The sequence below is a fragment of the Sus scrofa genome, chromosome 14 (assembly GCF_054392235.1).
Source record: "Sus scrofa isolate SSC_HxYL_T2T_F1_AM1 chromosome 14, Sscrofa_HxYL_maternal_Yorkshire_Landrace_v2.0, whole genome shotgun sequence".
Taxonomy (NCBI): domain Eukaryota; kingdom Metazoa; phylum Chordata; class Mammalia; order Artiodactyla; family Suidae; genus Sus; species Sus scrofa.
In genome coordinates this window covers 68580939-68607675 of record NC_139396.1, presented here as the reverse complement: position 1 = coordinate 68607675, position 26737 = coordinate 68580939, and the positions used below count along the sequence as shown (strand labels likewise).

The 26737-nt window shown below is 48.1% G+C and overlaps 1 protein-coding gene across 6 annotated transcripts; it reads left to right on the top strand.

Moving 5' to 3' along the window:
* The first annotated feature begins 33 nt into the window (after positions 1-33).
* Positions 34-23010, top strand: SF3A1 (splicing factor 3a subunit 1). Of its 6 annotated transcripts, XM_084993635.1 has the most exons (17): positions 34-195; positions 4161-4589; positions 4626-7430; positions 8841-9525; positions 10927-11184; positions 15055-15129; positions 15667-15817; positions 16164-16357; positions 17213-17330; positions 17594-17779; positions 18464-18585; positions 18688-18933; positions 19465-19672; positions 20127-20281; positions 21416-21517; positions 21633-21704; positions 22461-23010. In XM_084993635.1, the coding sequence occupies exons 4-17, from the start codon at positions 9481-9483 to the stop codon at positions 22560-22562; spliced, it is 2034 nt and encodes a 677-aa protein (XP_084849761.1). In that variant the 5' UTR covers positions 34-195; positions 4161-4589; positions 4626-7430; positions 8841-9480; the 3' UTR covers positions 22563-23010. The 6 variants fall into 6 exon arrangements, with proteins under 6 accessions (XP_084849761.1, XP_003483500.1, XP_084849756.1 ...); XM_003483452.5 differs by lacking the exon at positions 4626-7430 and having other exon boundaries at positions 4161-4282; positions 9318-9525; XM_084993630.1 differs by having other exon boundaries at positions 4626-9525.
* Positions 23011-26737: the final 3727 nt, after the last annotated feature.

The window sequence follows — 26737 nt, the reverse complement described above, 5'->3', positions numbered from 1 at the left end:
CCCTCGGCGGCGACTCGCTCTGTCGCCGCCGCCATCTTGCGGGCTTGTGTCATAGTCCGTGCGGGGAAACCGCTTTGACGCCTCACTGCTCACTTACGCCCAGGCGGACTGGCAGCCCTGAGCGTCGCCGTCATGCCCGCCGGACCCGTGCAGGCGGTGCCTCCACCGCCGCCCGCGGCCACCGAGCCCAAACAGGTACAGCCACCCCCGCATCTCCACCGGCAACTGAGCCTAGGCCTGAGCCCTCCCCTCCGGCGCGGGCGCTTCTCACTCGCGGAGGAAGTAGCAGCCGTTTAGGAGGGCTTGGAGGAACTCCAAGTCCCAGGAGGCAGCGCGCTTCCCGCCTGCCTTCTAGTAGCGAAACAAGCCTGCTTGGAACAGTGGTTTTCAAAGTGTAGTCCGTGGAAAGTGTAGCATCGCCTGGGAGCTTATTAGAAATGCTGAGTTTCCACTTCTTCTAAATCAGAATCTGCATTTTTTTTTTTTGGCTTTTTAGGGCCGCACCCGTGGCATATGGACGTTCCCAGGCTAGGGGTCTAATCGGACCTGTAGCTGCAAGCCTTTACCACAGGCACAGCAAGGCAGGATCCAGTCCTCATCTGCAACCTCTACCACAGCTCAAGGCAACGCTGGATCCTTAACCCGCTGAGCAGGGCCAGGGATCGAACATGCGTCCTCATGTATGCTAGTCAGATTCGTTAACCACTGAGCCACAATGGGAACTCCAGAATCTGCATTGTAACAAGACCCAAAGGTGATTCACTGAAGTTTGAGAATCACTAATCCAGCGCATCCACTGGTCTTCTGCAGTAATTGGGCCCACTGGCCCCCACAAGCCTTTGACAGGAATCCTTAATTTCCCAGCCTGCATGGTGCCACTTTGTTAAATTCTCAGCATCTCCTTTGTGCTTCCTTTAAGCTAGATACTGTACCAGGCTTTGTCTTTACCTTAATGAATGAAGCACAACTCCTGCTTTAGGGAACTAGTGGGGAGACAGATATAAGTGAATACTCAATAAGTGTTTATTGCCTCAATCACCTTAAATGATACAGTTCCAGCCAGCCTTTAAACATCTTAATCAGCTAAGGAGGAAAGATGTGTATAGATAATTGCAGTGTGATATAAGTATCAAGTGCAAAGGAGACATTAATTCTGATCAACATTGCTTTGGTGGGATAGAGGAGAGATTAAGATAGATGAAGCCCATGGGAGTGAGAGGTAAATTGTGTTTAGAAGGATGAATTGGTAATTCACTATATAGGGGATTGGGAAGGGAAATTCCATTCTTTATTCATTCACCAAACATTTATTGAGCACATATTTTATGCTGATCAGTGCAATCACCTATGTATCCCTAACATTTTCCCAGTAACTTGGTAAAAATAAAGAAGGTAATACCAGATAAGTGCAAAGATACCTAGCTAGGAACTGATGGGACCTCTGATGGGTGTAAAGGTTAAAGCATAGAATTGGGGAAATTGGTGGTGAAGAGATGTATTTCTGGGGCTTTGAACTTTTCTAGTAGGCTATTGGGAGAAAAGGAAGCTGGATAGTGACATTTGTGTTTCACAAAATTCAGGTAGACAGTAATGTGGAGAATCGCTAGGAGGATAGGTTGGTCATATTATTCGAAAAATGTTGGCGTTCCTGTCGTGGCACAGCGGAAACAATCCGACTAGGAACCATGAGGTTGCTGGTTCCATCCCTGGCCTTGCTCAGTGGGTTAATGATCCGGTGTTGCCACGAGCTCTGGTGTAGGTTGCAGACGTGGCTTGGATCTGGTGTTGCTGTGACTCTGGCATAGACTGGAAGCAACAACTCAGATTGGACCCCTGGCCTGGGAACCTCCATATGCCACGGGTGCGGCTCTTTTTAAAAAGGACAAAAAAGACAAAAAAAAAGTTGAGGGCCTGACCTATATGTGGCAGGGGAATAGAACAGAGGGGATCCAGCAAGCTCATGTCACAGAAGGGCTGATGGTGCTAGCACTCCTTTTATCTTTTTTTTTTTTTTTTTTTTTGGTCTTTTTAGGGCCACACCTGAGGCATATGGAGGTTCCCAGGCTATGGGTCAAATCGGAGCTGTAGCTGCCTGCCTACGCCACAGCCACCACAGTGCCATATCCGAGCCACATCTGTGACCTACACCACAGCTCACGGCAACACTGGATCCTTAACCCACTGAGGAAGCCAGTAATCCAACCTGTGTCCTCATGGTTACCAGTTAGATTTGTTTCCATTGAGCCACAATGGGAACTCCCTGGCACTCCTTTTAAAGTGATGTCTCTGGGCCAGTTCAGGTCTCCATTCCTCAGTTTTGTTTTTTGTTTTTGTTTTTGTTTTTTAGGTCTTTTTAGGCCCACACCTACAGAATAAAAAGGTTCCCAGGCTAGGGGTCAAATCACAACTGCAGCTCCCGGCCTACACCACAGCCACAGCCATGCCAGATCCGAGCCATATCTGCAACCTATGTCACAGCTTTTGGCAACGCCCGATTCTTTAACCCACTGACCTCGAGGCCAAGAATTGAACCCTTATCCTCGTGGATATTAGTTGGGTTCTTAACCGGCTGAGCCACAGCAGGAACTCCTCCTCAGTTTTGATATCTGTAAAATGTGGATTATAGCACTTTACCCCCATAGGGCTCTGAAACGGTTATAGAGTTAACATGCTTAAATTGCTTAGAAAAGTCTATGGAACCTACTCTGTGCTTGATGAATGTTGTTATCGTTGAATGTGGAGACTGAGGAAGGGAGTAGATGCCTGCATTTCTGCCCTGGATGACTGGATGCATGGTTGGCTGTTCATGAGGAAAGCCATTAGAGATGAAAGTGCCCGGGACTACTTGATCTAAAGCTCTGTGGCACATGAGTGATTTGGGACATCCAGCCTGTAGGGGAAGTGAAGGATGTCTTGTAAGTACCTGACCAAGGACAGTGCAAATGCTGTGAAGAGAACCAAGAACAGAATTTGGGGGATTCCTAACATAGGGCAGGAGGTGGAAACAGGAGTCAAAAGGGAAACTTGGATGGAAGGGTGAGCAAGAAGGAAAGACAGGTGAGAATGGGGTCTCAGAGTTGCAAGTTTTGTGAAGGAGTGGTCACTGGTCATATGGCCAGATAACCGTGACTGTAAGCTTTTGTTTTTTACTTTGGCAAGAGTGCTTAAAATGGATGGGGACCAAAAAAAGGAGGTGAGCAAGTGAGAATAGCAAGACTGAGAGTACTCAGGCTGTTCTAGCTACCAGAGGAAGGTGGGGAGAAGGCAGTAGCAGAAAGCAATGTGAGGACAGGGGAGAACCTTTGTTCTAAAATGAGAGATTTGGAGTTCCAGTTGTGGCTCAGAGGAAACGAATCTAACTAGTATCCATGAGGACGCAGGTTCAATCCTTGTCCTTGCTCAGTGGGTTAAGGATCTGGCATTGGTGTGAGCTGTGGTGTAGGTCACAAACGTGGCTCGGATCCTGCATTGCCGTGGCTGTGGTGTAGGCTGGCGGCTACAGCTCCGATTTGACCCTTAGCCTGGGAACCTCCATATGCCCCAGGTGTGCCCTTAAAAAGACAAATAAAAAATTTGTTTACTGAGAGGAAGAAGCTGGTGAGGAAAAAATATTGGAACTTATGGGATAGTTAATGTTGAGTGTTCCAGTGGAGTTTCATGAAACGTTTGAGTATTGAGTGGTGGCTTAGACTATGTAATGAATGCAGATAGAAAGGTCATTTGAAGCAGAAGGAGTGGCCAGCAAGGAGATTCTCATTTCTGTATTCAGCAAACAATTGTTAAACATCCTGTGTCAGGCATATGCCTGGGTATGGGGTTACAGACATGGCCTTCTGGATTCTGGAAAGTGGTTTCTTAGAACGGTCAGAGTCCCCTCTGCATCTGAATCATCTGGACACTTGGCAAAAACGCAGCTTCCCAGTGTCACTGAGATGGTCTAGTTGGGAGGAGCCAGGCATGCTGCTTTTTTTCACTGGTACCCTGGGAGAGTCCCATGCAAGCATAAAGCAGAGAACTGCTCTTCTGGAGCAGAGGTTCCTAACTCAAGGAAAGTCTTTGGGAAGGAGTCTGTAATCTCAGTAATAGCCTGGAGGAGTTTAATGGTGGGGATTTGACACCAAGCCAGGAACTTCAAGATTTCCCTTTTTGTATTTTCACAGCCCACAGAAGAAGAAGCATCTTCTAAAGAGGATTCTACCCCTTCCAAGCCAGTGGTGGGGATTATTTACCCTCCTCCAGAGGTCAGGAATATCGTTGACAAGACTGCCAGCTTTGTGGCCAGGTAACATAACTGCTCCTGTTTGTGTGGGTCACAGGTGGATTTTAGCACCAGGAGCTCCTGAATCTGTAAAGGAGTAATACCTGGATTTTTTAGAGGGGGCATTGTTGGGTTAGGCCTGTAAGTTCATTTAAAACCACAGCATAATGTGAGGTAGGCAGTTGCTAGGGCTATAGTCTCTAACATGGTATGGCAGTGGCAGAGTCAAGTCACTCAGCTCCAGAGTCACCAAGAACCTGTGCTTCCAAAATGGGCCGGAGGAAATGCCTGGAAAGCTGCCTTGTCATAGATTGTGTGTGTGTGTGTGTGTGTGTGTGTGTGTGTGTGTCTGAGCCACTGGCCTGAGTGTGTGTGTGTGTGTGTGTGTGTGTCTCTGAGCCACTGGCCTGAGGAAGACAGAAGAGGGAATTGGTCATCCTTGTTGTGTAAGGACTGCATTCCTTTGATCTGTCTGCAGAATGGAATAAAATGCCCTCTCATAGTTGTTGTGAGATAGAGGAGAGGTAATGGGACCTGAATGAAGTTCAGGTGTATCATATAGATAGATGTTAGTTCAGATGGCATGGAAATCAGCTTCATGTCCTCTTCTTCCCCATTATACTTATATACACTCACACTGCCTCAGATGGACTCATCTTGATGGCCACTTGACTCCAAAGGTCAGCCATCCCCTAATTTTTGGTATTTCAAGTATTCCTTAGGAGCCAATAGGCCATATCCAGCCTACAGATCTTTTGTTCATTGTCAACAATGTATATTTTTTTTTAATTTTTGAGTTCTTGCCACTGTTTAAAAATGAGATTGCACAGTAAATCTGGATTTCTGGCACCTTCTCTTGATGAGTTGGATGGCTCCCTGCATGGAAGCAGTAGCTGGCCGTGAGCAGACTGCTGCCCTCAGTCAGGGCATATGATCTCCTGAGATCCACACCTTGACCCTGAGGCATCATCCCCAGTCACAGCACATCATTTAATAGATGGTTCCTTTCTTTCCCAGCCTCCTGATAAATGAAACATAGAAAGAGGTTACTCTGGTTGGTGTCTTTCACTGTGTCAGGCTCCGTATAGATTCACCTCCTCACATCTCAGAGGCTTTAATTTGGGGTAAAAATGGCTCTGTGTTTGATTGAACATTATCACGCCATGTCAGATTTAGGGCAGCAGGTGTTGTGTTTATAAGTTTCATGTCTCATAGCAACACTAATTCTTCCCCTTTTCCCCTGATTTTTAAAAACAATAAATAGGAAAAGGGTGTTAGAGGAAGAAACACCACAATCTCACAGCCAGAATAGTTTCTACCAGCTGTTTTCACTTTTTCCTGTTTCCTTTTGGCCCTTGGCATCCTTTTTTAGCTCCTTATAATACTTGTAGAGATACTTTCACATCCTGCTTTTCCCAGTTGTACTGTGTTGTAAAGCCTTTTCCTGTGTTGCTCCGTGGTCTCCTGATGCTGTATGGTCCTCTCTGGAGAGGATGCGCCATGTTGAGGCGATGGAACTTCCTTGACTTGGCTGACTCCTCTTTTCCTTTGAGGTTGTTCCCAGCATTTCAATTTGGCAAATGAAGCTGTGGGGTAGTCTGAGCATTTTCTTTCCCTTTTAGATTGTTTCCCTAGAAGAGAATTCTGTGTGGCGTATTACTGGCTGAGAGAGCATTTTTAAAGATTTCATGAACATTTTGCCAAGTAGCTTTCTAATAATTTTGTGCCAGCCACAGAAATGAGAATCTGTCCAAGTTCCCTTAATGATAAATCTACACATCCACGTCTCTATATTTTGACTGTCATGATTGCCCTGTAGGCATTTCTAAAATCTGCGGACTTGCTTTTGTTTGCCTTGCAATGAAAGGACAGAGCAGCATCTCACTCTGGGTTAAAAGAAGCATGCAGGACCCTCTGCTTTACTTTGGGTTCACCTGTATTGATTGATGGAATGTAGAGTAAAAATCACCAACCTAATGTGGTTTTCCAAAAGGAGTTTTTTTCTCTCTATGTTTGGTCTTCCCTTCCCTGCATTTTCCTGTCAAGAAACTGAAGTGGAAATTACCGTTAAAAAGTCCCACCAGCTGGGTTGAATCAGAATCATGTGTTTTTCTGCTGAAATTTATTCTTTGTGTTAGAGAATATAATTCTAATAGTAATGTTAAGCTAATTTAAAGCAACAGTGTCGCTTAGAATGAACATGCCTGCCTTCTTGTTTTATTGTTCAGATTAACCCCAGATGTGGTGAGGTTATGGCTTAGGAGGCAGTGTTAGAGGAGAAAACCTAGAGCCCTGTTTTCTAGCAGCTCTTTGTATGGTGGCCTAGTTTAGCAGTATTTAAGTGAGCATTCATCCTCATCCTTGTATATGCTTTACATTATTTAAGGAGGGGGACGAATGTTTCTTCCTGAAGTATGAGGTTCCAGTTGGACTAATGGCACTGTCACATTCAGACCTCATGGTGTTAGCCACACTGTAGAGTGTGACCAGAACTTGTGGAGGAGCTCGCCTGGTGTTAATAACCACCAATGTGGTGGTTAAACTGGGGCACGGCATTACTTGCACCCTGTCTCCTGCTGTCTCTTCAACTCACAGGGCCTGTGTATGAAAGTCTGAAGAGAGTGCCCCTGGAGCCGTCTCTTGGTGTGTTTGGGGCACCTCTGAGTGCAGAACTCTGGCCAAAGGAGTGATGGAAGCCCCATAAACATCTCTTAATGCCCAGGTCATCTCATGTTTTGTAGGACAGCCCCTTCTAGCCTCCTTAGGCATAAAGGCTCCTTGCGTTTGTAGGCTGCTGCATTCAAAAAGACTTTGGCGTCTCATTAACTAATTCCATCTTCTCAGTACTTCAGAGGAGAGAGAGAAGGTAGTGTTAGCTGTATTTTGCACATGGGAAATTGAGTCAAAGAGAAGTTCAGTGACTTGGTGAGTCAGTGAACCCAAGACTTCACCATGTCCATATCTTCTATCTTTAAGGTTAGTGCACTTTTTTTTTTTTTGTCTTTTGTCTTTTTGTTGTTGTTGTTGTTGTTGCTGTTGTTGCCATTTCTTGGGCCGCTCCCGAGGCATATGGAGGTTCCCAGGCTAGGGGTTGAATCGGAGCTGTAGCCACCAGCCTACGCCAGAGCCACAGCAACACAGGATCCGAGCCGCGTCTGCAACCTACACCACAGCTCACGGCAACGCCGGATCGTTAACCCACTGAGCAAGGGCGGGGACCGAACCCGCAACCTCATGGTTCCTAGTTGGATTCGTTAACCACTGCGCCACGACGGGAACTCCTAGTGCACTTTTTGACTGATAACAGGTGTTGTGCATGTATAACACCTTAAAATGTTACTGCTGGGACTCTTGAAAAAAAAAATCAGGGTTCAGGAGTTCGCTGGTAGCACAATAGGTTTAGGATCCAGTGTTGTCACTGTTGCGGTGTAGGTTCAGTCCCTGGCCCGGGAACTTCTGTATGCTGTGGGCATGGCCAAAAAAAAATTGGGGTTCCCTACTCGTCATGAGAGGGACACTTTTCATTCTGAGGGTTTAAAGGCATGAAAATTGGGGGTATAGGGTATATGTGGGAAGCCGTTCCAGATACAGAGAGAGGTGGGAGTCCTCCCTGCCCATATTACCTCTCCCCTGTCACCCGAATGTCCTTTACACAGCAGCATGAATCTGGGTCCTTAGAGGGCTCTGTATGCTGTGTGAGCCTCACCCAGTAGTAAATGAGGTGATTTTAGCTAGTACTTGGATAAGGTATTAATCACATTGTCTATGTTTTCATATTTTTTTTCCATCCTTGTTACCCAAAGGACAGAGTCTCAGTTTAGTGCTAACATACCTTTTAACACCTCTTCAGCACTCCATCATCCTCCTTTTTAACTAAGTCTCAGTAAATTTCCAGCTAAACTTTGAGTGTTACTTTGTTTTCATTGTATTGAATTTTGTCACTGCCTTTTGTTAATAAATGCATACTGATTTTGGGAGTTCCCTCGTGACTCAGTGGTTAACAAACCCGACTAGAATCCATGAGGATGCGGGTTTGATCCCTGGCCTCGCTTAGTGGGTTAAGGATCCAGTGTTGCCATGAGCTGTGGTGTAGGTCACAGATGCAGCTCAGATCCGGCATTGCTGTGGCTGTGGTGTAAGCCCGCAGCTGTAGCTCCAATTCAACCCCTAGCCTAGGACCTTCCATATGCTGCGGGTGCGTCCCTAAAAACCAAGAAAAAAAAAATTAATGCACACTGATTTTTATTTGATGTAGTAGTATATACCTTCCCTTTTAAGTATGTTTTTCGTTTTTGTTTTTTCAATGGTCACAGTCATGGAATATGAAAGTTTCCGGGCCAGGAATTGAATCTGAGCTGCAGCTGTGTCCTACACTGTAGGTGTAGCAACACCAGATCCATTTAACCCTCTGCGCCAGGCCAGGGATCAAACTCATGCCTCCATAGCAACCTGAGCCACTACAGATGGATTTTTTTTTTTTTTTTTCCCGTCTTTTTGCCTTTTCTAGGGCTGCTCCCATGGCATATGGAGGTTCCTGAGCTAGGGATCTCATTGGAGCTGTAGCTGCCAGCCTATGCCACAGCCACAACAATGCCTGATCAGAGCCATGTCTACGACCTACACCACAGCCCATGGCAATACCAGATCCTTAACCCACTGAGGAAGGCCAGGGATCGAGCCCGTGACCTCATGGTTCCTAGTCGGATTTGTTAACCACTGAGCCACGACGGGAACTCCCTCCAGTATGTTTTTTAAAGTAAATAAATTTTCTTAAGAAAAAAGTAACAGTCCAGGTGGTTTTGGAAATGGCCGGACTGGCACAGGAGATTTGGGAATGATGGAGATCTGGAGACCCTATGGTAGAAGAGGCCTGGGCAGGCCAAAGGAGGCAGGTGACAATGGCTGCTGACACCAGGAGTCTCAAAGAGGACTTCTCCTCTGTCGGGGACAGGCTAGTTTGAGTGATGGGTGGTGGCAGGAATGGGTTTGAATGGCTAAGCAGTGGCAAGAGTTGTGGTATTTAAGCTTCTTTACATTTATTCTTTTTTCCTTTTTCTAGAAATGGACCTGAATTTGAAGCTAGGATACGACAGAACGAGATCAACAACCCCAAGTTCAACTTCCTGAACCCCAACGATCCTTACCATGCCTACTACCGCCACAAAGTCAGCGAGTTCAAGGAGGGGAAGGCTCAGGAACCCTCGGCTGCCATCCCCAAGGTCATGCAGCAGCAACAGCAAGCCACCCAGCAGCAGCTGCCCCAGAAGGTTGGAGCCAACCCCTTCCCTCACTTCTCCAGGGCTGAGGGAGGCCAGGACAGGGAGGGAAAGATAATGAACTCTGGTATTCAAGCCTCAGCCTGCCCAGGGAGAGAAGTGAGGTCTTTAATCCCAATCTCACAGAGGCAGACACTGAGGCTCAGGCAGCAGAGTCTTGCTGACAGTTGGCATTTGCAGAATGCTGTGTGTCAAGCTCTGTGCTCAGTGCTTTGGGAACCTTGGCTTATTGGTGCCTCACCGAGGCTGCATGAGGAGGCCAGCAAAGTGACATTTTACAGATGAATCTGAGGATCAGGGAAGTGCAGTTTACCCAAGGCCACGGTGTCAGGATGCTTTAAGTCCATGCTCTCAGCCTCTACTTTTTGCCTTAATCGTCCTGTGAAGGTAGTGCCGCAGTGTGGCTTGTGGACATCTTGTGCCATCCCTCTTTTCTCACTCATCTTTCCAGGACCTCTCTGTCTGGCCTGCCTTAATAACCCCTTAGCGCTAGGAAAGATTAGGGCTGTCAGTGAGGAAAGGAAGAGCCCATACATTTTGCCACCTGTGTGGACCTGGAGGCACAATGTGTCCTTTCTCTTTGCTGCATTATCGAATCATGGCAAGGGCTGCCCCTTGTTTTACAGTGAAGAGGTTGAAGTAGGTTCGGAGACTTTGTGTTGCAATTTACTACTCCTTGGGCCTCAGATGACCTCAGTTTCCTCACCTATAAATAGAATTTATGGGAGTCCCATTGTGGTGCAGTGAAAACAAATCCAACTAGTATCCATTAGGATGCGGGTTTGATCCCTGCTTCACTCAGTGGATCGGAGATCTGTGGTTGCCATGAGCTGTGGTGTCGGTCCCAGATGCTGCTCAGATCTGATGTTGCTGTGGCTGTGATGTAGGCCAGCAGCTGCAGCTCTGATTTGACCCCTATTCTGGGAATCGCCATATGACATGGGTGTGCCCCTAAAAAGCGGGAGGGAAAGAAAAGAATTTACGGTACTTGTCATGTCTACCTTGTGGTTCGTGTGGAGGCCAGATGAGGTAACAAATGTGGAAGTCTTCTGATTGGTAGGGTCTTCTGCATCCTCCATCCCTGTTGGGTGGGATGTAATAAGCTGTGTTCCTATTGATCTTCTGCCACCCAGTTTTGGTCCTCAGTTTCAGGGCACATCAGAGGTACAGAGGGGCAGGGTCCTCATTCAAAAAGCCATTCAGAGAATTGAGGCTACAGTTGGCCAAGAAATTGGTGCTGTTTTGAGTTAGGTTTTTCTCATACCATGTGCCAGTGGTATGAGTGTAATTAGCAGAAGCATAGAGGACTGCCATCCTGCCAGGGTGTGTTCCCACCCCCTCCACAGTAGTCTACTCCTGTGCCTCTTTTCTCACGTTCTTATTGGATCTTAGGTCCAAGCCCAGGTGATCCAAGAAACCATCGTGCCCAAAGAACCCCCTCCCGAATTCGAGTTCATCGCAGACCCTCCCTCCATCTCAGCGTTCGACCTGGACGTGGTGAAGCTGACGGCTCAGTTTGTGGCCAGAAATGGGCGCCAGTTTCTGACCCAACTGATGCAGAAAGAGCAGCGCAACTATCAGTTTGACTTCCTTCGTCCCCAACACAGCCTTTTTAACTACTTCACGAAGCTGGTGGAACAGTATACCAAGGTGCCTGGGTGTGGTGGGATTGGGTGCTGGGCCCAGGGAGGGAAGGCGCCCTACCACTAGCATGCAGTCTTCTCACTCTCTGCAAGGGTGGGGCTCCAGGCAGATGTGTAAAATCTCAGTTCAGTATGAAATATTGATTTCTATTCAGTTTTCCTACTAAATGCAACACAACTGCTATTTCTAAAGAGAAAGGAAATGAATGAGTGGTAACTGCCATTAGGTGAGTGCCTGCTGTGTGACAGGGCCAAGTAGTGCTGGCCGCTTTTAAATACTTTTAAATTTTCAGTTGTCCTGAACAGATCCTGAGAAGGAGGGCCTTAATAATTGCTTCCTGTTAGTACCTAATTTAATCCTCACAAGAACCCATAAGGTTAGTGGTTTCCTTCCGATTTCAAAAATAGAGACAATCTGAGAGAGGTGAAGTTCTTACTTGTGGTCTCTCAGCTAGTAAGTAGTTGCACTGAGATTTAACCAACATTTGACTCTAAAACTTAGGCAGTTTTTCACCTTAGGTAGTACCTTGAGTAAGAAATATCATTTCCCTTTTTTTTTTTTTTAATTTTTTTTTTTTTATTTTAAGGGCTGCACCTGCAGCATATGGAAGTTCCCAGGCTAGGGGTTAAAAAGGAGCTGCAGCTGCTAGCCTGTGCTACAGCGACAGCAATACCAGATCCAAGCTGTGTCTGCAACCTACACCACAGCTCATGGCAATGATGGATCCTTAACCCAGTGAGCAAGGCCAGGGATGAGACCCGCGTCCTCATGGATACTAGGGTTTGTTACTACTGAGCTGAAATGGGAACTCCCTAGAAGTGTCATTTAAATAGGCATTGGGAAACTATTTAACAAAGGCTTTTTTGGTTGGTTGGTTGGTTGGTTGGGGATTTTTTTTTTTTTTTCCTGTCTTTTGTCCTTTCAGGGCCGCACCTGCAGCATATGGAGGTTCCCAGGCTAGGGGTCTAATCGAAACTGTTGCTGCCGGCCTATGCCACACCCATGGCAACGTCAGCTCCAAGCCGCATCTGTGACCTACACCTCAGCTCTTAGCAACGCCAAATCCTTAACCCACTGAGCGAGGCCAGGGATCAAAACCACAACCTCATGGTTCCTAGTCAGATTCGTTACTGCTGCGCCATGACAGGAACTCCAACAAAGTTAAGTATAGCCGCTCTTAAGTACTTATGTATGTAGTATTTTCTCATTTAATCCCTGGTAACCTGTAAGGTAGCCAATGTTATTTTATATTCATTTTATGAAAGAGGAAACCAAGGCACAGAGAAGTTAACTGGGCCAGGGTCACAAAGCTCTAGGCAGTTTGCAGAGCCAAGGACTTGAGCTCTGGCATTTTTATTCTGGACCCTGGCATCTTAATTTTTATGATACATTGTTGTAATGAAGAATCCAGACAAGTCAATACTGGTATTTAAAATAGATCACGGAGTTCCCGTCGTGGCGCAGTGGTTAACGAATCCGACTAGGAACCATGAGGTTGTGGGTTCGATCCCTGCCCTTGCTCAGTGGGTTAACGATCCGGCGTTGCCGTGAGCTGTGGTGTAGATTGCAGACGCGGCTCGGATCCTGTGTTGCTGTGCCTCTGGCGTAGGCTGGTGGCTACAGCTCCGATTCAACCCCTAGCCTGGGAACCTCCATATGCCGCAGGAGCGGCCCAAGAAATAGCAACAACAACAACAACAAAAAGACAAAAGACAAAAAATAAATAAATAAATAAATAAATAAATAAAATAGATCACTAATTTATAGCGAAGTACACTGGTACAGATTTGCCTGTGGCATGTTTTTCTTTTTCTTTTTTTTTTTTTTTTTTTTTTGTCTTTTTTTAGCTATTTCTTGGGCCACTCCCGAGGCATATGGAGGTTCTCAGGCTAGGGGTCGAATTGGAGCTGTAGCCACCGGCCTACGCCAGAGCCACAGCAACGTGGGATCCGACCCGCGTCTGCAACCTATACCACAGCTCACGGCAACGCCAGATCGTCAACCCACTGAGCAAGGGCAGGGACCAAACCCGCAACCTCATGGTTCCTAGTCGGATTCGTTAACCACTGCACCACGACAGGAACTCTGGCATGTTTTTCTTGCTACACACGTAGTGGAGGTTGTCTTCCCTTTTTAGTGGCATGATCTGCCATATCTGTTTTTGATATCTAGATACAATATGTTAAAGATATGACTTCAAAGGTTATTTAATGAATTCCTCTAACTTCATTTATTCTAGGTATATAACTAGGAAGAATTATAAAAATGTTTGTGTTTAGAAAATGACCAAGTCCAAAGGATAGAAGAGTACCTAAAATAATAATCATTCAAAGCATAAGGCCCAAGGGTTATTGTAATTACACAATATCAATTTTAAGTGAGCACTGGGTTTATTTCCTTCCATGGACTGTTTCTGCAGTTAAAGATCCCCAGATTCATTTTTTATTCTGTTAATTTTCCTGTTCCTTTTCCCTTAAGAACTTAGGTATTGACATATTGTACTCTAATCTGAGGGCAGCGGTGTCTGTCTCTAGCTCTGGGAACTCTAGGAGCAAATAGATTCCTGGGAAGGAGGGACGGGATGTATGGAGTGGGGCTGAACTGCCTTGCCAGTGACAGTAGAAACTATTGGGACAATTAGAAAGACCGGCTGTTTTGTCGTCGTCTTTTTTTTTTTTTTCTTTTTAGGGCCACACCTGCGGCATATGGAGGTTCCCAGGCTAGAGGTCCAATTAGAGCTGCAGCTACCAGCCTACACCACAGCCACAGCAACTCAGGATCCAAGCCACGTCTGCAACCTACACCACAGCCACAGCAACTCAGGATCCAAGCCACGTCTGCAACCTACGCCACAGCTCATGGCAACGCTGGATCCTTCACCCACTGAGCAAGGCCAGGGATCAAACCTGAGTCCTGTGGATACTAGTAGGGTTCATTTACAACTGAGCCACAACGGGATTCCAAGACTGGCTGTTTTGAACAAAGCCAGCGTTTGTTCTCCCAGCAAATGTACTTTTGAGTGTCAGATACTATTCCAGGTGCTGGATATATAATAGTAAACTGAATACAGAGAAATCCCTGTTTTTGTGGAGACTGGTCTAGCGAGGGGGCAGCACACAAGTGCAATGTCAGTGTATGTCAGATGATGATAAATACTATGGAAAAAATGCTAAAGGGAGTTCTCGTTGTGGCGCAGTGGTTAACGAATCCGACTAGGAACCATGAGGTTTCGGGCTTGATCCCTGGCCTTGCTCAGTGGGTTAGGGATCCAGCATTGCCGTGAGCTGTGGTATAGGTTGCAGACGTGGCTCGGATCCCTTGTTGCTGTGGCTGTGGTGTAGGCCAGTGGCTACAGCTCCAATTCGACCCCTAGCCTGGGAACCTCCATATGCCGTGGGAGCAGTCCTAGAAAAGGCAAAAAGACAGACAAAAAAAAAAAAAAAAAAAAAAGTGCTAAAGAGAAAGCAGGGGATGGAAGTCTAGGGTGGTGGGCTGCAGTCTTCAGTAAAGTCATGGAGAGGGCCTGGTGGCATGTGCAAAAGGGCAAGGGCAGAGCCTCCCCCTGAGAGCAGCTGTTTCATGCTAACTGTGTGCTGGGTGATCTGGTAGTGGTTTTGCCTACTCTCCTGCTAATCTTTGCAAACTTTTAAGTGGATGATGCCAACTTTAATTGGTGGTGTCACCATTTTGTAGAAGGAAACTGAGCAACAGAGGTTAAATAACTTGTCCAAAGTCACACAGCCAAGTAGAACTGAGATTGGGTCCCAGAATCCCACGCTCACCTTTCTCCTCTGCCTTTCTACAGGCCCAAGAAGGCCACTTGTTTGTCCCATGTTGTGCTGCACTGACAGTTGATTTAACTCTCCTGTGTTACAGATCTTGATTCCACCCAAAGGCTTATTTACTAAGCTCAAGAAAGAGGCAGAGAACCCCCGGGAAGTTTTGGACCAGGTAAACTGAATTTTTTATAACCAGCTACTCATGGTGCAAGTTACATTGTGTGGGTTCTTGTGTGTTTGGAAGTCTCCAAATCAGTACCTTGTGCTCTAGGCACAGCAGTGGTGAGAAGAAACGCCTTGAGGCCACAAAGGGCAAAGAAACCTGCATTCTCTGCTACCCAACTTTCTGCTTTGTTCTCCACTTCACTAGGTCTCTTTCCTTCCTTTGCTAGAAGCCAGCTTTTGAATGGGTTCTCTGGTGACCACTGCCTTTTAAGCCTCAGGTTTTCAGAGTCAAGAGAAGGCATATTGGTACTGGCTGTTCTAGGTGGCTGCTTGAAGACTTCTGTTTTGCAGGCTTTCTGACTGCTTCTGCTTTTGTGGGCATTTGGTTGTCACACAGACTTTCTGGGAGGGAGTTTGCTAGCCATTGGCCAAGTCAAGCAGAAAACTTTGACAGCCTCCTGTTTGAGGGAGATGCTGGCCTTGGTGAAGGCCCTGGAGATGATCTTGAGTCAACTCAGCACCATGTTGGTTCCCATCTCTTTAGGTGTGTTACCGAGTGGAGTGGGCCAAGTTTCAGGAGCGTGAGAGAAAGAAGGAAGAGGAGGAGAAGGAGAAGGAGCGGGTAGCCTATGCTCAAATTGACTGGCATGATTTTGTGGTGGTAGAAACGGTGGACTTCCAACCCAATGAGCAAGGTAGGTCTCTGAGGAAGGTAGGTCTGTGACTCCAGTTGGGGGACCAAGAGCTTGGAGCCATCCTGGGAAATCTCATCCAGTTATCTCCAGGGAGCAGCAGAATCCCTCAGACGGTTTTATCTGTATTTGCTTCATCTCTGGTTCCAGAAGACTTCAGTCCTACCGCATTGCCCCAGCTAAACCCAATTCAACAAATACTTGTTGTGCCAGACCCTAGGTTGGAGATAGGAGATAAGTCAGACAGCTCCAGCCCTTGGAGAGCTGACAGCGTGGAGAGGGCAGATAGTTGGGCCTTTGAAAAGGGTCTGTAGAGGCCTCCCCTTGACTCTGGCTTACTCTCTGCCAGGGAACTTCCCTCCCCCCACCACCCCAGAGGAGCTGGGGGCCCGAATCCTCATTCAGGAGCGCTACGAGAAGTTTGGGGAGAGTGAGGAAGTTGAGATGGAGGTTGAGTCTGATGACGAGGACGAGAAACAGGATAAGGCGGAGGAGCCTCCTTCCCAGCTGGACCAGGACACCCAAGTGCAAGACATGGATGAGGTATGCTCCTGGGAGGGCCTTTGGGGTGACTTTTTCCCTGGAGCCCAGAGAGATGGGGTGTTCTTCTCCAGAATTAGGACCTCAAAAGGAGGTGTGGGTCCCGAATAAGGTAGCTGCCCAAGCCCCGGCAGCACAGACCGTCTTTGCAGTTCAGACAACAAAGATTTATTGACCAGCAAGGATCTGAAAGCTGTGCTGGCCCTATTCTGTGACCTTCCTCCTTTGCCCAAATGCCCTGCTCGCTACCACCCCCAGGCCAGCTCTCAGTTAGGGAACCCTCTGCACCTCGTACTTTGATGTTTTCGAGATTACACCCAAATGATCAGCAGTTCCCAGAGCTTTTCTAAGTGTAGCTTGTGTTTCCTTTCGGCTGCCTCTATTTGCTTCGAGCCAGGCCCTCCAGGCAGGCACAGAGTCACCAGAGCCAAGCTGCTTTTCTCCTCTCGGAAGGAATTTATGTGCAGCCTGAGAAGAAAGGCCCCTGTGTTTGTGGGAATTGACGTTTTCTCTCCCTCCCAGCATTGCTCCTTGAGCGACTACCATTGAGCGATGACTTGCCCCCTGCTCCCCTCCCCAGCATGTTAAGTGCCCTTGGCCTCCTGGGACTGCCTGGTGCCAGCTGCTGGAAATGCCTGGGCGGAGTGTTAGCACCACTGCCCCAGCACTCCCATTCATGCTGTGAGGAAGCGGCTTGGCCAGCTGCCGGCTGGCCTCAGCTGCCCTGGGAGGCTTAGCACATAGATGCTGGCTGGCAGGGGCCTAGGCTTCTTGCCACCCTGAGAGCCGCCAAGGCTCAGCTACAGAGAGGTGGCTTCTCGGTCCCTCTCTAAGTCTTGCCACTGCTTTGCTTTTCAGGGTTCAGATGATGAAGAGGAAGGGCAGAAAGTGCCACCACCTCCGGAGACACCCATGCCACCTCCTCTGCCCCCGACCCCAGACCAAGTCATTGTCCGGAAGGACTATGACCCCAAAGGTAGGTTCTGCTTTCCTCCTCTTGTGTTCCTCAGTGTGTCCATTTCCAGGAGGGCTAGAGGTAGCTTGTCATAAAGACATTGATAGCCCCTTTATCATGTCCTTATGATGGGAAATGGGACTTAGTTGTTGTTGGTGTCCTGGCACATTGCACAGTGCTAGGTACAGTGAGGCACTGAATGGATGGTGCACAAAAGAAATGGCACCCTCTTAATGAAGTCTGCCACCTAGTGTTCTTACTCAAGTGTCTCTGTTGCTTTTTAGCTTCCAAGCCCCTGCCTCCAGCCCCAGCTCCAGATGAATATCTTGTGTCCCCCATCACTGGGGAGAAGATCCCTGCCAGCAAAATGCAGGAACACATGCGCATTGGGCTTCTTGACCCCCGCTGGCTGGAGCAGCGAGATCGCTCCATCCGTGAGAAGCAGAGTGATGATGAGGTGTATGCACCAGGTGAGGTGGGGGTTCCCCTCCTAGGTCCACACCTCTTCTTTGACTCAGCCCCAACTCACTGTGGCCCATGGAGATCTCTAAACTGCAGTCAACTTGCTTTGATCAAACATAAAGAATAACAACTAAGGTCAACAAAAGTTTTTGAGGTTAGGTACAGCCTCTGAAACTGTAAAAGGGACCCATTTTCTAGGACTCTCCCTAGGCAGTTACCTGATATAAATCATATGTGCCCATTGACATCCTAGAGCAAGATCTGACTATAGTCAGGAGGGGTGCTCATTCTTGGGGCTGTCATAGTTCTGATAGCTGGAGTATACTGAGGTCCTTGAAATGAGACATGTTGGTCCTTTGACTGCAAAGCAGCACAATAGGGAGGGAGGAAACACCCAGAGGCAAAAGCCAGGCTTTTTGTCCTAACTGTGCTACTTGCCACTCATGTGACCCTGTCTTCTCAGTTGACTTTTGTAAGTCAAGGGGTTGGCCAGGCCCTGGTTAACAGGCTTAGTGCTGATTGGGCAGCCTTCCCCAGGCTCAGATGATAGGCATGCTGCATTGGGAGCCAGAGACAGCCTTGCCCCATGAGAACAGCCTCCACCCTAAACCAGTAAGGCTGTGTGTTGTTGGAAGGGCACCTGGTTTAATTTCCCTTTCTGTCCCCTTCTTCTGTTCTGTGACTACACCCAGGTCTGGATATTGAGAGTAGCTTGAAACAGCTGGCCGAGCGGCGTACCGACATCTTTGGTGTAGAGGAAACAGCCATTGGTAAGAAGATCGGTGAGGAGGAGATCCAAAAGCCAGAGGAAAAGGTGAAGCTCAGATGAATCTTAATGCCTTACCTGCCATCACAGTCCCACATTTGGCTTAGTTTCAGGAGCCCTGACAAGCTGTGGCTTTGCTTTCCCATGCAGGTGACCTGGGATGGCCACTCTGGTAGCATGGCCCGGACCCAGCAGGCTGCCCAGGCCAATATCACCCTCCAGGAGCAGATAGAGGCCATCCACAAGGCTAAGGGCTTGGTGCCAGAAGATGATACCAAAGAGAAGATTGGCCCCAGCAAGCCCAATGAAATCCCTCAGCAGCCACCACCTCCGTCTTCAGCCACCAACATCCCCAGCTCAGCCCCACCCATTACCTCGGTGCCCCGGCCCCCTGCGGTTAGCCAGCAGCCATCTTGTGACTGGTCTTTTAGAGCTGGGTATTTGGGGTTAGATACCACTGGCTAAAAAGAATAACTATCTTATAGCAGACCCAAGTGCTGAGTGGGTCAAGTTGAGAGAAGAACCATTTAATTGGAGGTGGGAGCCTCCAGCCTGGGCTTCCATCTGTGTGGGAAGATTGGAGCAGGGAAGGATGCGAGTGGCAAATATGAGAAGCAGGCTTGGGTCAGAGAAGGGCTGGAAGGTTTAGCAGGTCTTGGACTGCTGACCTTGCTCCAGGGGGCTATGTTGAGGTCAGTCTCTTTAATGACTTGTATTGTCTGCCATGAGCAGCTGATCAAGTCCCAAGTGTAAAGAGTGTCGCCCTGGGCCTCTCGGCATAGTTTCTGTCAGCCCCAATGTGAAGCTGTGCTTTCAGTCCCAGGGCGCTGAGTGGAAGCTGTCCAGCCCCATCCTCAAAGGCCACAGATGGCCAATTGGTGTGCAGTCTTGGATTCCTGTGACCTGTGGGTCCCTTTTCCCCCACAGATGCCGCCTCCTGTCCGTACCACAGTTGTGTCTGCAGTACCTGTCATGCCCCGGCCCCCAATGGCATCAGTGGTCCGACTGCCCCCTGGCTCGGTGATCGCCCCTATGCCACCCATCATCCATGCGCCCAGAATCAACGTGGTGCCCATGCCTCCCTCTGCCCCTCCTATTATGGCACCCCGCCCACCACCCATGATTGTGCCAACAGGTCAGTGTCTTTCATGTCATTTTCAGGCCGGTGTCAGGACTTTAGACCAAATACTGAGCAGAGCAATGGCTGATGGTAGTGCCAGCTCTTCCAGCTCTAAGTCCATCCCAATGGAGAGCCTTAACTTGGCCATGTAAGAGATCCCTGATCTGGGTGTCTGTAGCTCCTGGAAGAGAGGCTGATATGGCAGAAGTGGGTTCTTTGTACCCAGAGGGGTCACGTCCAGACAGGTACAAAGGCCTGACCATACTTGGTTTTTTCTGGTTCCTGCTCCATCCGTCAGTCTGCTTCTCCTTTACTTTCCTACTCTCCAGTCTGGACAGTTTCCCAGGTTCCCCTGCAAGGGAACTTTCTGAATGAGAGAAATGTGAAACCTTTGCAATCTCCTCTCACCAGCCCTGAGTTCTGGGCCCCTTCCCTCTACTCATGTGGCTGTTTATTCCTGCCCTTGCAGCCTTTGTACCTGCACCACCTGTGGCACCTGTCCCAGCCCCAGCCCCAATGCCACCTGTCCATCCCCCACCTCCCATGGAAGATGAACCTGCCTCCAAGAAACTAAAGACTGAAGATAGTCTCATGCCTGAGGAAGAGTTCCTACGCAGAAACAAGGTCTGTGATCCCGTAGTGCTGCCCATGGCATGGCCTGGAGTGCCTAGATTGGGGTTGGGTTGAGGGGATTCCCAGTCCTGCCCCAGACACACACTCCCTAGCCCATCCTGTTCCGCTCCTGTGGTTTTGGCTTCTAGGGCCTAGATCAGCTATTGGAGTTCTTGAAAGGCTTCTGAGCACACTGTAGGTGTGGGATCAGCTGTTGGAGGAGCAGATAGCCGTTGGTGGCCCCCTGGTGTGAACTGTTTTAGAGCTGAGCAAGGAGATCCAGCTGCAGAGGCAGCAGGATTCAGGTGTGAAAGGGGCCCTGGACATTGGAGGAAATCCTGGGTGCAGTTCTTATTCTCTTGTGGCCTTCCCCTCCAACTCCAACCCCAGGAGACCCATGTGTTGCAGAGATCCTATTGGGGTACTAGAAATGAAAGGTGGGAACCTTGGCACTGTGGGTGCTAAGTAAAGAGGCAGAAACAGTCCAAGCCCCACTCCCCTGGCACGTTTGACTAAGTCTTTTTCCTTTTTGATGGTAGTTTCCGTTTCTTGAGTATCTACTCAGGTTCTAGGGTAGAGCCGGAAATTTTATGGGTGCTTGTCTGTCTCCTGCTCAAGACAGTACCATCTAGCAGTTATGTATTAACTGCTTTGCAGACGTGGCATTGAGGCCCAGAGAAGCCAGGTTGGGAACCCAGGTCTTCTGACCTTTTGAACTTGAAGTTCATATTTTTTCCTCCTGTGGTGCTTCTTGCTGCTTGTAGAGCATTTTCCTGCCACTTCTTCAGTCCCAGACACACCAGGAGGCAGGGTAGGCATTGTTTTAAAGAAACTAAACCAATTCTTGAAAAGGAATGGGGGTTCTCTTGTGGTGCAGCAGGTTTAGGGTCCAGCATTGTCACTGCAGTGGTTTGGGTCGCTGCTATGGCTTGGGTTTGATCCCTGACCTGGGAACCTCCTCTTGTATGGGAGTGGCCAGAGGGGGATGGGGCAGTGATTTGTTCATGTCACAAGTGATGACAGTAGTGAACCAGGCCAGAGTCCAGGAGCCCTGATGGACAGGTAATGTTGTCTAGACTGCCCCAGGAATAGGAGAGTATAGTTTCTGATTGGCCACAAGTATAATGGCCACCTCTTGTCTTGTAGGGTCCAGTGTCCATCAAAGTCCAAGTGCCCAACATGCAGGATAAGACCGAATGGAAGCTTAACGGACAGGTGCTGGTCTTCACCCTTCCACTCACAGACCAGGTATGGGTTGCTGCCACCAACTGGCATCAGGTGCAGGGGAACCAAAGAGCCAGGGGGAAATCTTCCTCCAGCTGCCCTTAGCAGGGGCTTGACTAACCTCTCCTTGGACCCATAGGTCTCTGTTATTAAGGTGAAGATTCATGAAGCCACGGGCATGCCAGCAGGGAAACAGAAGCTACAGTATGAGGTGAGTTGGGTGTCTATAGTCCTGCCCCTTGGGTCCTAATGCTTCTGTTGTCCCAGAAGCTAAATCCCTCATGGAATCGAAGGTGTGGGAAGACACCTGGGTGTACCATCTAAGTCCATCTTAGAAGTAATGATGCTGGGAGTGCTGGGGCACATTAGCCTGACAGGGTAAGGCTCTTGCAGGGTCACAGCCTAGTCTTGTGTAGGTTCCAAGTGCCTCAGTGATGGGAGTACATATCTGGGGACCTGACTCGGAAGTGCTCTGACAGGTTTCCAGCCCACTGATGGAGCCATCCCAGTCAGTGTAGTTCCACCCTGGCTTCGTGCATGGACATGAAGGTGATAGTCTAGCTCACCTCCATGCTACCAGTCATACAAGACTGCTGTGTTCCCCCTCTTTGGACTTCGACAGATCTCTACTCTGGGTGTCAGTTTCCCTCTGTAAAATGAGGCTGTCGAACTAGTTGACCTTGGAAGGTCTTATGATTTGAGAGTCAAAATTTCATGGGGTTGGTCAGGGCCAGAGTTTTTGGGTGTTGACAGAGGGAAAGAGCATGACTTGGTAGGAAGGAAGGAAAAGCACAGCATTCTGGGAGGAACCAGAGACCTTCCCGATTGCCCTACACCACTCCTTTTCCCGCCCCTCCTTCCTTCAAGCCTCTGTGTTTGCTGAGTTCAGAGTGTTGGGAGTCATGAGGTGACTCAGTGTACTCAAGGCCAGATTGCCATGGGCTGAGGCACTCTGTCTGTTTTTTAGGGCATTTTCATCAAGGATTCCAACTCGCTGGCTTACTACAACATGGCCAATGGTGCCGTCATCCACCTGGCCCTCAAGGAGAGAGGCGGGAGGAAGAAGTAGAAGAGAGAAACCTACTGTCAGGTCCCACCACTGCCGTTTTGCCTTTCTTGTGTCCCGTGTCATCATCGTTCCCCCCCTCCCCTCACCCTGTCCTAGACTCAGGAGACCCTGCCTTGCACATTTGTTTCCCTCTTATTAAGTTCGGAAATTCAAACTGTCCTACAGAGTATTCTCCTCCCGCCCCCCCCCAATTGATAGAATAAGAGAGGATTTTCTCAGCCATTCTCCTCCCCAGTAGCCCCTGGAATCCCTTTGTGTTCAGGTCTTGATTTGAGGGGATTCATTTCTCGAAGCAGCCCATTAAGAAATGTGAACCCATGGATGTCCTGTGAATATTATCGTAGTGCCAGAGTGGCGCTTGCCTGGTAGACTGTTGTTGTTATCATCATCCTTGATCATTTTGTGTCTTGCCATCGGCTAATAAACCTCTTGGACCCTTCTTGTGAAATCAGTGTCATGAGACGTGTCTCCTGGCCACCTGTGCCCTGTTCAGACCTAGGAGCATGACACAGTACCTTGCGCCTCCTCTTCTGGTCTGAGGAATGCTGGGCTTTTAATTAATTTCTTGCTGCTATCAAGTCTTCTATAATTCTTTCTTAGGTAAATTTTTATTGCCTTTTTAAAACATACGGATCCTCCAAAGGCATAGTCCCATATATTTAACAGACTAATACAGAATGCCTTCAGCATATCAGGACTGCAGAAGAACACAGATGGATGGCATGCAAATCCTGGGTCAGGGGCAGCATGCAGATGAGAGTAGAGGGTAGCAGTTTCCTGCCGGCCAGGGATCACTTGTTACCTGATGAGTGACCTTGGGCAGGTGGCTTATCCTGAGTGAGCACAGGTATATGGTGAGGTTTTTTTTTAAAAATGTGTTTATTTTAATAATACATCTTTGTGCCAAGACCATGAACTATTTTAAGGACTTCATAAAATGTAACCAATTACTCCTTATTGTTATAAGCACTTCATCAATTTTTTTTTTTTTTTTTTTTTTTTTTTTGGTCTTTTTGCCATTTCTTGGGCCGCTCCCGTGGCATATGGAGGTTCCCAGGGGTCTAATCAGAGCTGCAACCACCGGCTCACGCCAGAGCCACAGCAATGTAGGATCCAAGCCACATCTGCAACCTACACCACAGCTCACGGCAACGCCGGATCGTCAAGCCACTGAGCAAGGGCAGGGACCGAACCCACAACCTCACGGTTCCTAGTCGGATTCGTTAACCACTGCACCACTACGGGAACTCCCACTTCATCAATTTTAAACTCATATAATCTTGATGTAAATATTCCTGGTTTATGCTTCAGTAAACTGAGGCACAGAGAGGCTGAATGACATGCCCACAGTTAACACAATAAGAAGATAAAAAGAGGAGTTCCCGTTGTGGCACAGCAGAAATGAATCCGACGAGTATCTATAAGGATGCAGGTTCGATCCTTGGCTTCGCTTAGTGGGTCGGGGATCCAGAGTTGCCATGAACTGTGGTGTAGATAATTGCTGTGGCTGTGGCCTAGGCCGGCAGCCGTAGCTCCCGTTCAGCCTCTTGCCTAGGAACTTCCATATGCCGTGGGTGCGGCCCTAAAAAGAAAAAAAAAAAGAATGCATGTGAAACACTTGTCACAGTCCTTGTCCCCTGGTAAGGGCCAGACGCAGGCTGTTATTTTGAGAATTGTGCTATCACAGGGAGGCGAGTGCTGCTGTGGGTATTCACAGAGAGGAAGGTGAGAGCCCATTAATAACCATTTTCTGGTTTTAAACCAAAAGTTGATTTCATTCTGAAGATCTCAATTGTGTTTATCCCCTGAGGGTTCCCAGTGTCTTTTCTTCGAAGTCCTTCCATTTCATCCTCTTGTCTGCCCTGTTAGGTCATCTCTTAGGCCCAGAGGGGTGAGGCCATTCCCAAGGTCACAGTATTCTAGTCACCATCCCCACCCCCCACGACTCCTCCAGCACCCCCACCCACCCCCGTCAAGCCAAAAGCTTCTGACTCCAGACCTAGGGCTCAGGTGGCCCTTCTATAGTGCCAGTTATGTGGCTTTGTTACAAACTGCTAGCTCCTTCACATTTTTAATTTGGTCAGTGGGATGTTTTTCCTCACTCTGTTGGAATTGGCTTCCCACCTGTAGCTCAAAGTTCCCTCTTGGACCAGGGCTCCTGAAGTAGGCTCCAGGGCTTAGGTGCCTGAAATGAGCCCACTGCTTGTTGCTTCTCCATGGCCAACACCAAAATGCCCCTGAACACCTCCTGGGTCTTGTTCTAGGAGGGAAGGGGGTCAGCAGAGCTAGGGGAGTCCCACACTCCAAACTCTTCTTTTTTCCTGGGGTTGGCTCTGGGGTCGGGGTTCAGGGCAAGGTGTCAGACACTCTCCTTCACAGATCGGCAGATCCCACAGGCCTATGACTGAGACTGTGACTGGAGGCCAGGAATGCTGCTGGGTGGATGTGAGTGAATGGGTCTTTTGAGCTGCCCTCTGGGGTCTGAACTTAGCTTCCCAGAGTTCTTGAATGAACATCTGTCCTGGCTCACTCAGTTGCAGGCAGCCTTGTGATCATCAGTGGCTGCAGGCTCGGCGTGCAGCCCAGTGCTCTGCACTTCTTGTTTAGAGCCTACAGCATGTAGGCAGCCCCTTGCTTACACAGCTTTTCTGATTCTCACTGCATTCCTCTGAGGATCATCTGGCCCATTTTTTTAGATACGGTGGATACCCAAGGCCAGTGAGGGCTCTGGAAGGCCAAAGCAGCTCTTCTATTCCTGGTGACCACACTGTCCTCACTACCTTGCCATGCCAGACTGTGAAGTGGGGAGAAGTGTCCCTGTTGTGGAATTGCTATGAAAACAGCATGGCTTGGTGCTCTCATACTCACTGTAATTTTAAAAACTTGCAGGAAGAGGACTCGAGTAATAGATATTAAGGAATTTCACTTTCAGTTCTACCAGCTACTTGAAATGAGCACTTGTTATGTAGCCCAGAGGAGGCTACTAATGATTAGACCCATTTCCCATTTTTTAAAAATTTTTTTATTTTTAAATTTTTAAATGTTTTTATTTTTCCTTTTTTTGGCTGCATCTGAGGCATATAGAGGGTCCCTGGCCAGTGATTGAATCTGAGCTGCATCTGCGGCCTATGCCACAGCTGTAGCAACACCAGATCCTTAACCTACTGTGCTGGGCCAGGGATTGAACCAGCAATGCCACAGAGACAAGCCAGATCATTAACCCACTGTACCACAACAGGAACTCCTCATTTTCCATCTTTATGTATTGTGTTAAGAGAATGTGTACAAAAGTTATATTATGATACTTAAATTGAAATATGTGGTATACTGTAATTAAAGCAATTCTTATAGGTAATATCCCTATAATTCAGAAATCAAAAAGGTAAAAAAAAGTGCAGTATAGCTCCTATTTAAGGGTACTCAAATTAGCATGTAAGATTTTTAGAAGTATACTTTTTTCGTGTGGGCTTTTTAGGGCCACACTTAACGGAACACGGAGGTTCCCAGGCTAGGGGTTCCCAGGCTACAGCTGCCAGCCTACACCACAGCCACAGCAACAAGGGATCCGCGATGCATCTGTGACCTCCACCACAGCTCACAGCAATGCTGGATCCTTAACCACTGAGCAAGGCCAGGGATCGACCCCCCCACGTCATGGTTACTAGTCACATTCCTTTCTGCTGTGCCACAAATGGGAACTCCATAGAAGTATACTTTTTTAAGTTTTATTGAAGTATATTAATTTGTAAGGCTGTGGTAATTTCAGCTGTACAATAAAATGACTCAGTCATACATACACACACATCCATTCTCTCAGATTCTTTTTTTTACCACATAGATTTTCACAGAATACTGGGTAGGGTTCTCTGTGCTATACAGCAGGTCCCCAGTGGCCAGTTGTACCATATACCTCAGTGTGCATATACCAATCTAGAAGTATACTTTTTAAAAATAGAAGTGAGGAGTTCCCGCTGCGGTACAGTGGGTTAATGATCCAGCTTATCATTAGCATTGCAGGTTTGATCCCCAGCCCAGCCCAGTGGGTTAAGGATCTAGAGTTGCCACAGGTATGGCTTAGGTCACAGCTCTCTCTCCCTTGGGTTCAGTCCCTGGTCTCGGAACTTATCTATATGCCAAGGATGCAGCTGTAAAAGAAAAAGAGAAAAAAAGCAAGG

Coding starts and splice junctions, on each gene's coding strand:
- SF3A1 (XM_003483452.5), top strand. CDS start 133: ATGCCCGCCGGACCCGTGCAGGCGGTGCCTCCACCGCCGCCCGCGGCC. Junction 20,282..21,415: donor AGTTCCTACGCAGAAACAAG/GTCTGTGATCCC, acceptor CTTGTCTTGTAG/GGTCCAGTGTCCATCAAAGT. Junction 21,705..22,460: donor AACAGAAGCTACAGTATGAG/GTGAGTTGGGTG, acceptor TCTGTTTTTTAG/GGCATTTTCATCAAGGATTC.